This window comes from Orcinus orca, chromosome 4 (assembly GCF_937001465.1).
Source record: "Orcinus orca chromosome 4, mOrcOrc1.1, whole genome shotgun sequence".
Lineage (NCBI taxonomy): Eukaryota > Metazoa > Chordata > Mammalia > Artiodactyla > Delphinidae > Orcinus > Orcinus orca.
The window spans coordinates 71,217,339-71,233,724 of record NC_064562.1 but is presented as its reverse complement, the minus strand read 5'-3'; the positions used below and the strand labels follow the sequence as shown (position 1 = coordinate 71,233,724).

General features: G+C 33.9%; 1 protein-coding gene across 12 annotated transcripts in view; it reads right to left on the bottom strand.

The window, feature by feature from the left end:
• EPHA5 (EPH receptor A5) overlaps positions 1-16,386 on the bottom strand; it is a 330,528-nt gene that overhangs the window by 76,778 nt on the left and 237,364 nt on the right. For 8 of the 12 annotated variants that reach the window (XM_033425564.2, XM_012532520.2, XM_033425566.2 and 5 more), the window contains one exon: positions 8,455-8,560. In XM_033425564.2, the coding sequence (XP_033281455.1) occupies positions 8,455-8,560 (106 nt within the window). The remainder of the gene's footprint in view (positions 1-8,454; positions 8,561-16,386) is intronic. The other 4 variants (XM_033425565.2, XM_004268351.3, XM_049709297.1 and 1 more) reach the window with 1 other exon arrangement.

Sequence of the window (16,386 nt, the reverse complement as noted above, 5' to 3'; positions counted from 1 at the left end):
GAATCATGTGTCTCCAGTTGCATAGCAGAGAATATTTTACCATTTGGATCTATTAAGTGCCTGTACTTTGGATTTTTTAAAAATCTCTGGAACTTTTCATCTATATGATCTACAATTATCTTTTGGATAAAACCACTTTGAATTTGTCTTCTGTCATATGCAACCAAAGGAATCCAGGTCAAAAACACATAGTGATAATGCTGGAAAGCTAGTTCGAAGCATGTTTTCAATAGTCTCCAACTCCAGCTTCACTCTTCCAGTCATCCAGTCATTGGACATTTATTGAGAAACTACACTAGAATCTGTGTTCAACATGAATACATATCTATCAGGGGAGACACATATAAAATGATGAACTAAAATCATTTCAATTGGGAAAAACAATTTTTGAGGGAAAACAAAAGTGATATTAACTAGCTTTCACAAAATCAGGAATGGTCATGGGGTTGGTGACATTTGATATATGTGATTCTAGAATCGATATAGTTTACCAGGTATAATTGCCAAGTGTAGAATAGAGGGAAAAGTCACTATAACCTAATGTATTCCTTAATTTACTTTAGTGTTAAGATATCACTGACTTTAATTTCTAAGAGTTATTTTATTCATAGCAGTTTGGAAGGTTCTTAAATGTTAATACTATTATCTTTAGTAGTAAATATTCAGTGGCTTTACATATAAGAGATCAGAATTTCACCAAAATCATATAGTTGAATGATATAAGTCATGGGGAAGTTATACAGTGAAGAGCAAATGCCTTAAAGTTAGAGCTGTGCTCAAGACCCAGGCCCTCACTAACTGACTATATAATATAATCTATGTTCTAGACAGTGTTCTAAGGGGCAGGAACCCACAGATAAAAATCCCTATCATTTTAGAGCTTATAATCTAGTATGGGAGACAGACAAAAAAATCAACAGAAGAAATACATATATTGGGTGGGCCAAAAAGTGCCTTTGGTTTTTTAAGCAAAAATAAAAGACACATTTATCACTTTCTCCAAGAACTTTATTGAACACTGTATTCAGCCTTTTGTTCCACTACCTTCTGCCATTTTTCAGGCAACTTCATAATTCCACCTTCCCAAAACTTTTTATCTTTTTGAGCAAAGAACTGTTCCAGGTGCCTTTTAGAGTCTTCCAGGGAATTAAATTTTTTTCTATTAAGAGAATTTTGTAAAGCCTGAAATAAGTGGAAATTGGAAGGTGCAATGTCTGGTGAATATGGCAGATGAATCAGAACTTCCTAGCCAAGCTGTAACAGTTTTTGCCTGGTCATCAAGGAAATATGTGGTCTTGCCTTATCCTGATGGAAGATTATGCATTTTCTGTTGACTAATTCTGGACACTTTTCATCAAGTTCCACTTTCAGTTGGTCTAATTGGGAGCAGTACTTGTTGGAATTAATTGTTTGGTTTTCTGGAAGGAGCTCATAATAGAGGACTCCCTTCCAATGTCATCATATACACAACATCACCTTCTTTGGATGAAGACCGGCCTTGGTCTCTGGTGTGGTTGGTGGTGTTCATTTCACTTGCCCCATGATCTTGTCCCTCCATTCCACACTGCTGTACAGTATCCACTTTTCATCGCCTGTCACTATTTGTTTTAAAAACAGAATGTTTTCATTACATTTCAGTAGAAAATCACATGTGGAAATATGGTCAAGAAGGTCTTTTTCGCTTAACCTATGTGGAACACAAACATCAAAGCAATTCATATAACCAAGATGGTGCAAATGATTTTCAAGGCTTGACTTGGATAGTTTGAGTATGTTGGCTATCTCCCTCATGGTATAACATTGATTGTTCCCAATGACTGTTTAGATGTGATCACTATTAACTTTAACTTGTCTACCCGACCGTGGAGCATCGTCCAGCGAGAAATCTCCAGAACAAAACTTTGCAAACCACTTTTGACACGTTCGATCAGTCACAGCACCTTCTCCATACACTGCACAAATCGTTTTGTGTATTTCAGTTGCGTTTTTACCTTTCTTGAAGTAATAAAGCATAATATGCCAAAAATGTTGCTTTTTTCTTCCATCTTCAATATTAAAATGGCTACACAAAAATTCACCAATTTTGATGTATTTTTTTTAATGCATGCTGATCTGACAGCTGTAACATACAATCTAACAAAATTGTTTTGAATGAACTTAAAGACAGCTAAGTGTTACTAGAGCCATCTTATGCGAAAAAAAAACGAACGAACCTTTTGGCCCACCGAATATATTATAATATATATAAGATATACATATTATAATGGCAATGAGTGTTATAAGAGACAAGCCAGGGTAAGGGATACCTGATGTGCAGAGGAAGGAATAATGGGTCATCATTTTAGTCAGCTCAGTTGAGAGAATTAGATTGAGCAAAGAAAGAAGGAGGAAACCATGTTGTTCTCTGGGTCAAAAGAGTTTTAGACAGGATGAAGAGCCAATGCAAAAGCCTTACAGCTGGACTATTTTTACAAGATTCAAGAAACATCAAGAAGATAACTTTTATGAAGTATAAATTGGATATAGAGCTGATACTGAGACATAGTGTTGTAAAATATTACATGTAAAGTCCTTGGAACAGTGCCTAGTAGTAGGTAGTATGTAATTCATGCTAAACAATATTAAACTTATTATCATCAATATTATTATTGTGTTACTTCTGTTAGGGAAAGATGCTTCTCTGATGGTTTTAGAATGCTACATAGCCTTTAAAAATCATTCACTTTGGAAGCTATTATTCTTTGATATCAAATGTGGGCAGAGCTCTGGCATTTGTCTGAATTAAATAATTACATTCAAGATGCCTGTACAATTATTTTATTTGGCTCCAAATGAGCTTGAAGAAAAGTTTCTAAGTCCAGCATATTTTACTATCAAGCTATTGTTTTCCCTAATATAAGAACTGTGGCAGGCATTTAATAAGAAGTCGAATATTTCTTGAATTAATGAATCATACCATCATTTTGGTCCAAAGGAAAAAAAGTTATCATGAAGGAAATGATTCCAACTTAAACTCTTTTACTTAACCCCAGCTGTTGTAATTCTGTTTATGAAATTCTGTCCATTTATCAGACTACTAATTTAACTTGGAAACACTTTGAAAAAAGGACATTGCCTTTTTATTTTAAATGCCTGGGACTTTTCTTGGTGTTTTATGTGCAATAAATGCTCAATATATGTTTGTAATGGATAATTGGGAAGAGTGTGTCATTTACAACATGTTAGACTTTAAGAGACTTGAAAAAAATTACAAAAGGCTAAATTTTAATATTATTTTTAAGTAACAAAAAACCCCAAAAGCAGTGTTTTCATAAATCTATTTTTCCCCTAAATTTCTGACATGGTCTGAGTAACATAAATTTGTACTTAGCCTCCAAGTACAGTATTAACTGATTTCTGAAGAATTTTTTCCTCAGGAAACGATTTGACATTTCAAATCGATTGAGTTTCAATTGTTTAATGAAAGACAAAGGGAAACAGGATTTAGCATGTCTAACCACAGTATTTGAACATGATCAGAACAAGCAAGGGAAGATTTTTTGCCTAGAAAATAGTTAATCCTTTTTATAGGCATTAAACCACTCCTTAGACTAAATTTATCATATCAGGAACATCACAGAAATAAAGTCACATATTAATAGCCTTAGAATCATATCCAAGACTAAGCATCTTGAAGGATTCCTTCTGCCCCTTCAGGAGCTATTAGTTTTTTTGGGTTTGTTTTCCAATTTTAAAATTGGCAAGCAGCTTTACCTTTTTTGTGTTTATATGAAAGATAAGTACACATAAGTGTGGGCATGCATGTGTGTAACATGTGTGTATCTTTAACCTCTCAGTGTACATGTGGAATTAATTGAAATAAAAAAGCAAAGCTCTGAAATTTTCTTAAGATTTAATTAAGTTCATAAGTAATAAAAGAGACAAAGTATTAAAATATATTCTTTTATCCCAGAGTGTCTATATTGAGCAAGTTTCAAAGAAATAGTTTCTGTACACTGAAAGATGTTTTCCTATACAACTAAATCCTGTTAATTTAAGCTTTATATCAGACTAAGAAAGTGTCCAGTAGTCATTTTTCAGAATGAGGTCCCAAGTTTAAGATAGGGACACAGAAAAGAAGTCAATCTTATAGTATCAATGTTTGTCTTCAAAGGAAAGAAAAAGAGAAGGTCAAAGTAGAAGACTTTCTCAAACATGTAACTAAAAGAGTGTGGAGATGACATCATTGGTTGAAAGTCTGATTAAACAATTTATATCTATAAAATCATATATATAAGAGACAACCTCACAAAATTAGGTTATAATAAGAAAGTTATCAATGTGCAGTGTCATTACTGATGAAAAATTAAAAAACAATTACAAAAAAACAAAAAACAATTACAACACGCTGTGCATATTAGGAGGTTTAATTTATATTCAGCCCAGGGTAATTAGCTCATAGTTTGCTGAGAACAAGTCAATTATTTTGTAGTCCCATGAAAACACCATTTACAAGTAATAGAAAAGAAAGTAAAAAGGATAGTCTGAAACCTGCAGAAAATGCTCTACGGAATATTTAGCACCTTTAAACAAGACGGTCACATGATTTCCCAAACTGATAGAATCCTAAGATGTTACAATTCTTTGTCATTTTTTAAATAGAACTTTCTCCCTTCAGGATCAATACTTGTCTATTTTATTTTAACTGTATCTAGGTAAGAAGACTCCAAGAAGTTTCTGCATAATCAATTTTAGCCTAAAAAGATTAGAAAGTCTCTATATTTAATTTATTTTTCATTTTCAATGTATTTTAGAATAAAAAAGTTTATTGCTTTCTTTGAAATAGATTATTCTCATAGTATTCAATGTGTTATATTCCTGATTTTTTTCCTTTGGTCTGAATAAAAATTCAAATTGCCAGTGAATACGTACTTTCAATACATAGCTGCTTCTGAGCCCAAATGATGATATAAATTTTCAATGAATATTACATACAGAGGATAGTAATATATTTGCAATATATCAGAATTAAGTCTATATCATCACTGAGTTAAATTATTTGTAATTAAAAGACATTTTACGTAAGAGCGAATATCTGGTTTATAATATATTCAAGAGGTTAAAAGGTGATATAAGAGAGTAAGTTCAAAGTGAGAGTGGAGTCTAAGTGTTATTATGTTTTTGTGTGTTTATCAATCATATTTTAGCACAGTGAAGAGGGAGAAGTATATATAATTCAGTGTCCTTAGAACATTCCCAGAAAAGCCTTTTTTTTCAATAATTTGCTATTGCTTAAAGATAATTCCCAAATTTGTGTTAGGCTTTGTTCACATCTCTTCATTTAGTTTTTCTTTTATTTGACAAAACTTTACTTAGTTAATCAGTATACTCTATGTACTAAGAGGTAGGTTCAATTTTCTTAGTCCCAACAAATATTGCGAAGCTCATTGCCTTGAATGAGATAGGAAAAGCCTTTCTAGAATCATATCGTTTAGTTTTTGAATAAGTATGTTTATATAATACAAACATAAAATAACCTGTTTATGAAAAGTAAAATAAAATGGCCAAATATATTTCTTTTTTTTCTTTTGATTGCCAGTTAACTTTATTTATTTATTGGGAATATACATATCAAGTATATAAAATGGAGTTTAACAAGCAATTACAAAGGAAATACTTTGTACAACTACCACCCAAATCAATAACCCCAAAACCCCCAAATATGTACACCCCATTTACAACTTCACCGTCATCTTTGCCTGTAGGCAGCATCTAGTTGGGTTTTGCCTTTTTATTTAAACTGACAGTCTCTTTTTAATTGGTATATTTAGATTATTCACATTTAATGTGATTATTGATTGGATTAAAATCTACCACTTGGCCAGCTCTTTTCTATTTGGTCCAAACTTTTCTTTGTTTGGCCAAATATATTTCTATCATAAGACAAATGCCCTTGAAATTCAAGAATGTGCATTCAACAAAATGAAGTAAAAGTTTGGTGCAAAGAATTTGCTGGTAAAAAAAATATAAATCTCAAATTGATTTTTAGTAAAGTGTATTTTCCTTTAAATTGCAAATTCCTAGTCTCAGCATCACAGTCTGTGTAATTAAGAAAAAAAATTAAAGTGAATAAGCAATGCACAATTTGTAAGGTATTGCTATTTTTAAAAAGTAATATACTTCCGTAAGACAGTAGATTCAAAATTATTTTACCATGTCTTGGGTTTAGTTATGCTGAAAATTAAGCTTTGCCTTTTGGGTATAGATGTCATTTTTATTTAACTGAGAAATACACTAAACATTTCTATATACTAAAATTTAGTTATTCTTCTATGGTATTTTCAGATAGATATGGAATTTATGTGTGTGTGTGTGTCTGGGTGTCTGTGTGTGTGTGTGTGTGTGTGTATGTGTGTGCTAAAGCTATACTCTTCTTCAGCTACCAAATAGTAGGTAGATTGAACCTTCTCTCACTTTGTCTAATGCTGCAGGTGTAACGAAGTGAATTGCTTTTAAGTCAATTTTGTATGCATTAGGGAAAAAATGGGGGGGGGCAGGGGCTGATTCATATATAGGTAAGCGAGAATCCTTAGCTGAATGTCATCAGTAAATTCACATTAACAATACTTAGGTTAAACAGATAAAGTGTGCTAAGTCTACAATAAAATACTTCCTATACTTTATTTGTTCTTTAATAAACCTTCAAACACAAATTTATTGGCCTTTAGACATCTGCTCTTTCCTCCATTTTTATTCAGTGGACCCAATAAATAATATCTTCTTATAATCCCCATGTCCCTAAATATAACTAACACTTCCGGATTTATTGGAAAGGAAGAGGCCAACCATTTCTCAGAAGTAAATAATGATATTACAAACCAGCTTTGCAAATGTATCATAGTTATCCACTCTTCTGGGGTAGAAAAGACACATTATCTTGTGGTAGTTTTCTTAGTAGTTACAATTCACTCAATTCAATTATCTTACTTGATCGAAACCTGAGCAAAGTTTTTATGACAAGACTGGTGGAATTAGCTTATCTTCCAGAAAGCAGGGACAATGGTAGAGCATTCTCCCAAAGTGACTTCAGAGGGAACAGATCAGTGGGGCACAAGCTAGCCAGCCTCTGAGTGGGGAGGGCTGGCTGTCCTCAACAGAACACAAACTGTTTCCCAGTTTGTGGGAAGAATTTAGAATTTAGCAATTCTAAAAATGTGTCACTGCTATTCTAACATTAAAAGTAAGCAATGATTTCTTAGGAAAACTTTCAACACTCAAATGAACAAGAACTAGAAGAAAGGGAATTTTCAGAAAAGAGAAAGGATGTTCAAAGGAAGCAACAGTGTTTTATTAAAATAAAATGTCACTACTGTAATTTAAGGATGTAGTCATAAATCTTTTCAGAATACAATATGCAGTATATTGAAAATGTCTAACTCTATATATTTATGAGTTGAATAGGTGCTGAAGAGTCAAAAGTAAATGAGTAAAACAGTACAAAATCAATATGAATATTGATTTCATGACTTTTTTTGGACCTTATAGTATATTTTTGTATATTTGTGCAGGTTTAAATATCTTCATGAAGATTTTCATGAGATTTTCTATAATAGTCTAACACCAAAACATTTTCAAATTGACAGCTCTCATTACAGAATATCCCTTCTAATAGTGGCCTGGATGAAAAATGAAAATACATTTGTTATAGGAGTAGAACACACTCATGCTCTTATTTGTTTATTTTTTCAGGAAGGTTTATTATGCTCAGCTCAATGTCAGGAGATACCTTCTACATAAGCTCTTGCTGGGGCTCTACCTCTTTTATGTTTGTTCAAAATGAAAAATGTAGATAGGTAATACACATATTAATGTATCTATTGATATAACATTCAATAAAATTCACTTTAAATCAGTATACACTATGATTGATGTATTCAGGTTGAAATCATTCAGAAGCTGAAAATAAATGCAACCATAAAAAAAGGGTGGTTATTTGTCAAAATGCTTGTTTGCGGGTGTGTCTACTTTGTATCCATCACCCTGTTAGGTAGAACTCTGGCTAACTAGAATTATTAGTTTTATTCTTCTAAAATATCAGACACAGACACAGGCCTTCCCAAACACTAAAATTGAAGCTTTTGAGAGGATATGTCAATACTTTTGAGAGGAAAAATAAAATTTACGTTAAAATAAACTATATCAGAAAAAGATATGGTTATATTAACAACATAATAAATAATAACAAGTTAATACTATTCTGTGTAGAGAGTATACCTGGAAAAGAGGAATTGTGCGCTTAAAAGTTAGCACTAACATGGACAAGGTAAAGCTTGAGAAATACATCCTACATACAGGTTATCTACTGATATATTGCTCGCCTCATTTGTTTCAGGATGTGCTTAATAGCCAAATGGTCAGATCAAGGTAAGGAAGAGATCAGCTGCAAAAGTTCAGAAGCACAGCTTCCTGTCTTACCTTCCACTGAGGAGGAAGCCAATAACCACTGCCAACAAAATGACTCCCACTGTCACAGACACAGCAATTATAGGAATCTGGCTTTGATCACTGGATGCTGCAACTGCTGATAGGAGACAAGAGAAAATGTAGCCTGTGGTTACAGGGATCATATGCATTCAAATAAGAGCTGCTTAATAGTCAGTAATTAATGCAAGGTTTAAGCAATTCACCCACACTTGGCTGAGATTTCCCCTTATATCTCTTCTCAATGGTGTGTAATTGAAAAGACATCTTTAGGAGAAAATATTTATTCTCCAAATGGAAATTTGAAAGAACCACTAAGTCACTGATTATTTCCTTATCATAAAAAAGAATGTCATTGTTTGTATAGTATTAATTTAGCAATCTTAGGTTTGCAAGACAAAATGGAATTTTGTTTTTGATTTCAAACACCTCCTAAATAGGTGCTAAGTATATGAGATTTGACATTTTTAGAGTTTGCATGTGGCTGTTCTCTAGGAAAAAAAAGTATCATTATATTAGATAGGACTTTCTCTTATAGATATAGGTTGAAATGTCCAAAATGATGTGGCTATGACCTCGTATGATATCACTATTTTGAATATAATTTTAAAAACTATAATTTCAAAAACTATAATTTCAAGCAGAATATAATCACTAAATATACTTTATTAGTAGGAACGCTTTTTCAAAAATATCAAGGCATACATTTAGAACTTTGTATCTACAGTAAGATTAGTTTACATGGTCTTTTTTAAATACATGAATTTAGATGAAATATTTTATATTTTAATAACACAATTACTATCATAAGAGGAATATGGACATAATTAGATAGTTGTACCTAAAAAAGCAAGGGACTTTTTCTTTTATGCTGATAGCTAAGTTGATTAAAATAAGAAACTTATAGAACAAAATAATTTTATTAATGTTCTCAAGAAACCCTCAAAAGGATAACTTAGCATACGTATTGTTTAATGACATTATCATTTTGATAAATTCAGAGTGGCATGATAACAAATTTTAAGTCACCAAAACTAATAACAATTATGCATCCCCATGTTTTGTTTTTCACAGTCTCTTACATGATCTTGGCCCTATCAATAGTTTTGGGACATTTAAATGCTACCGTTTCTAGTCTTGTCACCTCATCATTGATTCTTTTAACCAAAATTGACTGACTCTCTGACAACCGTCTTACACTGATCTACATTTTCAGCCCTTTCAGATCAGTCTTCAAGAGCTCAATATCGGCAACTAGTGGTTCATGTATGAGGAAAATTACTACTTACAATAGAAATCTATACTCTTCCCCTCCCTCTTCTTGGATAATAATAGTTGCAATTCAAGGTCCCTTTACCCTGTTTTTTCCTATCCTCTGATGCTGAGGTCTGTGGTAGAGAATTTATTCCTGGTGAACAGTATAAATGTAGTAGGGCAAAGCTACCCCACTATCACTAGTAGTAGCCTTCCCCAAGATTTGCTTTATTAATTTCTAAATTCAAATTACTTATTTTCTCAGTCAACTTTCTTTTTGGCAGGTGGCACTGTTTCTAGAGAAAAACACTCAAATTTGGTCCAAATAAGTTCAATGTTATTTCATTTGTGCTCCAAAGCTTTTGATTCTCTCTTTTAATTTCCTTACAAAGTCATCCCCATAATGAGTCTTCCTCATTTTCTCAGTAGACTAATCCATGCTAACTTCCCACATTTTAGAAATGTTAAACTTTATAGATAAAAGAGAGTGATCAAGTCTGAACTCCATGGTTAAATACAACTCTATACCCTTCTTTTGCTTTACCTAACACCCCTGTTAGAATCTTTCTTGTCTCTTCCAAGATAATGATCTTTAAAGATCTTCCTCCAGGGGCTTCCCTGGTGGCACAGTTGTTGAGAGTCCACCTGCCGATGCAGGGGGCACGGGTTCGTGCCCCGGTCCTGGAGGATCCCACATGCCGCGGAGCGGCTGGGCCCGTGAGCTATGGCCGCTGGGCCTGCACGTCCGAAGTCTGTGCTCCGCAACGGGAGAGGCCACAGCAGTGAGAGGCCCGCGTACTGCAAAAACAACAAAAAAAAACCCCCAAAAAACAACAGATCTCCCTCCAGAAGTGATTATCATTTCCTTACAGACTACCTCTCTTCTACTTACAAGGCTACAGATAATTTCTCTTGGAGAGAACAAATTCTTATACATAAACTTACTGCTATTATTAGTTCAAACTGAATTTGAAAACAGGTCCAACATTTACTATACATTTGGGTTAAGGCAAATTATTTAACCTTGTAAAGTCTCATTTCATTAATCTCCAGTTAGGGATAATTTCCCTGGATCATTATATTTCTGTTTAGAGATAACACTTAGCATAGTGCTTCAACTATTGCCAGCCTTATTTAAATGGAAGATATTACATATACATATTATCTCCTGTTTTGTCATTCTTATTCTCTCTTATTTTTCAGCATCTTGACTGAGTTATCTAGAACCAGCTTCATCTTCTGAGAACCAACATTACTAAATTTACTCTGAAACCTCTCTTCTGCCTTTGAGTTCTATGCATGATATATTTGCCATATGTAATGAGTACTTCTCCATTTACCTTACCGTACACTATAATGAGGTATTTGACCTTGTTGAACACACACTCCGCCCTTTAAACTCTTCTCTTGTTTCTATACATCAGATGAGCTGTTTTCTCTTTTTCCCACTCTGAAGCACTGCTTTGTCAGTTCTATAGGCTCTGAATTCTCTTCCAACATTTTATGTGTGAGCAATTCCTGATGAATGCTGGTTCTTAATCCTTCCCACTTCTTTCCATCTCTCTTTCTATCTCTTTCCATCTTTCTCCCTTTCTACCTCTTTTTCTCCCTACCTCTCATAGATATTTCTTTGCTCATGGCATCAGTTAACTATAAGCTGAAGAGTCCCACATTTATATCTCCAACTATTATTTGTCTTCAGAGGATCATTCTATTAAAAAAAACAAACTCTATTCCCTTTACTTGGATTTTATTTTCACATAAAAATAAACATGTTTAAAATCGACCCTTATACCACATCCACCCCTAATGGCATTAAAAAAAAAAGCATCAATAAATAAACATACCATAAATCAAACCAACAAACCAGATGCATTTTATCTTTTTCTGGTTTCTTTTAAGCAGCACTGAATTTTTCTTAACCCCTACTTACACTTAATCACCAAATATTTTTGTGTTTCTCCCCATGCATTACTTTTTATTTCATCCAACACTCACCTATTTGATTCAAATCTGCTGGAATATGGTTCATATATTTTTTAAGTGCTCCCTTTGACTTCTATGTACTCACATGAAATATCAGAAAATATCACTTTGATCATGTTTCTCTGAACAAAAAGTTAATAGATACCTACTGCCTATGGAAAAAAATTTCCAAATTCTCCATCTAGCATTCAAAAGCCCTTCTAATCTGACTCTAACAAATCTTTCTGGTCTCAATGTACCAGTTTGGGACTCTGAGAGATAGGGTTTTGGAGGAAGCAGGCATGATTAATCAGAAGTAGAGATCAAAACAGGGCAATTTCAGACTAACTGAAGTATTAATTTTGAGAAAAAATACAGTGCTTAGAAGTGTGAAATGCTTCATTTTTTAGTAATTGCCAAGATCTCTAACTTAACAATGTGCTAAAATGTGCATGTAGGTATAGGATAATATCTTGCAATAAAACAGTTGTTAATGGCATGCCAAAAATTTTCAAAAATGTTTAAATTAATATATTTTATGAAAATACTTTGTAAGTAATGTCAAATCACAAATGTTCATATTTACATGTTTTTATCTGCTGTCCACTGAAATCAGATCTTTTTGTATAATAGGCAATTAAATAAAGGGGCTGTGAGAAAGAATTTTAAAAATTTATTTTCATTTATTTTTATTTATTTATTTATTTATTTATTTGTTAGTTTCTGCTTTACAACAAAATGAATCAGTTATATATATACATATGTTCCCATATCTCTTCCTTCTTGCGTCTCCCTCCCTCCCACCCTCCCTATCCCACCCCTCCAGGCGATCACAAAGCACCGAGCTGATCTCCCTGTGCTATGCGGCTGCTTCCCACTAGCTATCTACCTTACGTTTGTTAGTGTATATATGTCCATGCCTCTCTCTCGCTTTGTCACAGCTTACCTTTCCCCCTCCCCATATCCTCAAGTCCATTCTCTAGTAGGTCTGGAATTCAAGAAGACAGGAATAAAGACACAGACCTATTTTCATTTATTTTTTAAAAGTTTGCAGCATTCTTTTCTGAAGTTACCTTCCTTCCATAGGCTTTCTTTAGATTTTTATTTTTTGAATTGTTGAATTTTCTTTTATTTTTTTAAACAGCAGGTTCTTATTAGTTATCCATTTTATACATATTAGTGTATACATGTCAATCCCAATCTCCCAGTTCATCCCACCCCTGCCCCAACCCCCACTTTCCCCCCTTGGTGTCCATACATTTGTTCTCTACATCTGTGTCTCTGTTTCTGCCTTGCAAACTGGTTCATCTGTACCATTTTTCTAGGTTCCATATGTATGCATTAATATACGATATTTGTTTTTCTCTTTCTGACTTACTTCACTCTGTATGACAGTCTCTAGATCCATCCACATCTCTACAAATGACCCAATTTTGTTCCTTTTTATGGCTAATATTCCATTGTATATATGTACCACATCTTCTTTATCAATTCGTCTGTCGATGGGAATTTAGGTTGCTTCCGTGACCTGGCTATTGTAAATAGTGCTGTAAAGAACATTGGGGTGCATGTGTCTTTTCGAATTATTGGTTTCTCTGGGTATATGCCCAGTAGTGGGATTGCTGGGTCATATGGTAATTCTATTCTTAGTTCTTTAAGGAACCTCCATACTGTTCTACATAGTGGCTGTATAAATTTACATTCCCACCAACAGTGCAAGAGGGTTTCCTTTTCTCCACAACCTCTCCAACATTTGTTGTTTGTAGATTTTCTGATTATGCTCATTCTAACTGGTGTGAGGTGATAACCTCATTGTAGTTTTTTTTTTTTTCGGCAAGTGGGCCTCTCACTGTTGTGGCCTTTCCCATTGCGGAGCACAGGCTCCGGACGCACAGGCTCAATGGCCACGGCTCACGGGCCCAGCCACTACGCGGCATGTGGGATCTTCCCGGGCCGGGGCACGAACCCGTGTCCCCTGCATCGGCAGGTGGACTCTCAACCACTGAGCCACCAAGGAAGCCCTCATTGTAGTTTTGATTTCCATTTCTCTAATAGTTAGTGATGCTGAGCAGCTTTTCATGTGCTTCTTGGCCATGTGTATGTCTTCCATGGAGAAATGTCTATTTAGGTCTTCTGCGCATTTTTGGATTGGGTTGTTTGTTTTCTTAATATTGAGCAGCCAGAGCTGTTTATATATTTTGGAGATTAATTCTTTGTCCGTTGATTCGTTGGCAAATATTTTCTCCCATTCTGAGGGCTGTCTTTTCGTCGTGTTTGTAGTTTCCTTTGCTGTGCAAAACCTTCTAAGTTTAATTAGGTCCCATTTGTTTATTTTTGTTTTTATTCCCATTACTCTAGGAGGTGGATCAAAAAAGATCTTGCTGTGATTTATGTCAAAGAGTGTTCTTCCTATATTTTCCTCTAAGAGTTTTATAGTGTTCCATCCTAAATTTAGGTCTCTAATCAATTTTGAATTTATTTTTATGTATGGTGTTAGGGAGTGTTCTAATTTCATTCTTTTACATGTAGCTGTCCAGTTTTCCCAGCACACTTATTGAAGAGACTGTCTTTTCTCCATTGCATACCCTTGCCTCCTTTGTCATAGATTAGTTGACCATAGGTGCCTGGGTTTATCTCTGGGCTTTCTATTTTGTTCCATTGATCTATATTTCTGTTTTTGTGCCAGTACTGTATTCTCTTGATTACTGTAGCATTGTAGTATACTCTAAAGTCAGGGAGTCTGATTCCTCCAGCTCCATTTTTTACTCTCAAGACTGCTTTGGCTATTCGGGGTCTTTGTTGTCTCCATACAAATTTTAAGAGTTTTTTGTTCTAGTTCCATAAAAAATGCCATTGGTAATTTGATAGGGATTGCATTGAATCTGTAGATTGCTTTGGGTATTATAGTTATTTTCACAATGTTGATTCTTACAATCCAAGAACATGGTATATCTGTCCATCTCTTGCTATCATCTTTAGTTTCTTTCATCAGTGTCCTATAGTTTTCTGAATATAGGTCTTTTGTCTCCCTAGGTAGGTTTATTCCTAGGTATTTTATTCTTTTTGTTGCAATGGTAAATGGGAGTGTTTCCTTAATTTCTCTTTCAGATTTTTCATCATTAGTGTATAGGAATGCAAGAGATTTCTCTGCATTAATTTTGTATCCTGCAACTTTACCAAATTCATTCACTAACTCTAGTAATTTTCTGGTGGCATCTTTAGGATTCTCTATAAATAGTATCATGTCATATGCAAACAGTGACAGTTTTACTTCTTCTTTTCCAATTTGCATTCCTTTTATTTCTTTTTCTTCTCTGATTGCCATGGCTAGGACTTCCAAAACTATGTTGAATAATAGTGGTGAGAGTGGACATCCTTGGCTTGTTCCTGATCTTAGAAGAAATGCTTTCAGTTTTTCACAATTGAGAATGATGTTTGTTGTGGGTTTGTCCTATATGGCCTTTATTGTGTTGAGGTAGGTTCCCTCTAAGCCCACTTTCTGGAGAGTTTTTATCATAAATGGGTGTTGAATTTTGTCAAAAGTTTTCTCTGCATCTATTGAGATGATCATATGTTTTTTATTCTTCAATTTGTTAATATGGTGTATCACAATGATTGATTTGCTTATGTTGAAGAATCCTTGCATCCTTGGGATAAATCCCACTTGATCATGGTGTATGATTTTTTTAATGTGTTGTTGGATTCTGTTTGCTAGTATATTGTTGAGGATTTTTGCATGTATATTCATCAGTGATAATGGTCTGTATTTTTCTTTTTTTGTAGTATCTTTGTCTGGTTTTGGTATCAGGGTGATGGCGGCCTCATAGAATGAGATTGGGAATGTTCCTTCCTCTGTAATATTTTGGAAGAGTTTGGGAAGAATGGTGTTAGCTCTTCTCTAAATGTTTGATAGAATTCACCTGTGAAGCCATCTGGTTCTGGGCTTTTGTTTGTTGGAAGATTTTAAATCACAGTTTCAATTTCATTACTTGTGATTGGTCTGTTCAAATTTCTATTTCTTCCTGGTTCAGTCTTGGAAAGTTATACCTTTCTAAGAATTTGTCCATTTCATCCAGGCTGTCCATTGTTTTGGCATAGAGTTGCTTGTAGTAGTCTCTTAGGATGCTTTGTATTTCTGCAGTTTCTGTTATAATTTCTCCTTTTTCATTTCTAATTTTATTGATTTGAGTCCTCTCCCTCTTTTTCTTGATGAATCTAGTTAATGGTTTATCAATTTTGTTTATGTTCTCAAAGAAACAGCTTTTAGTTTTATTGATCTTTGCTATTGTTTTCTTTGTTTCTATATCATTTATTTCTGCTCTGATCTTTATGATTTCTTTCCTTCTGTTAACTTTGGGTTTTGTTTGTTTTTGTTTCTCTAGCTCCTTTAGGTGTAAGGTTAGATTGTTTATTTGAGATTTTTCTTGTTTCTTGAGGTAGGTTTGTATAGCTATAAACTTCCCTCTTAGAACTGCTTTTGCTGCATCCCATAGGTTTTGGATCATCGTGTTTCCATTGTCATTTGTCTCCAGGTATTTTTTGACTTCCTCTTTTATTTCTCCAGCGATCTCTTGGTTATTTAGTAACGTATTGCTTAGCCTCCATGTGTTTGTGTTTTTAACGGTTTTTTCCCTGTGATTGATTTGTAATCTCATAGTGTTGTGGTCAGAAAAGATGCTTGATATGATTTCTATTTTCTTAAATTTA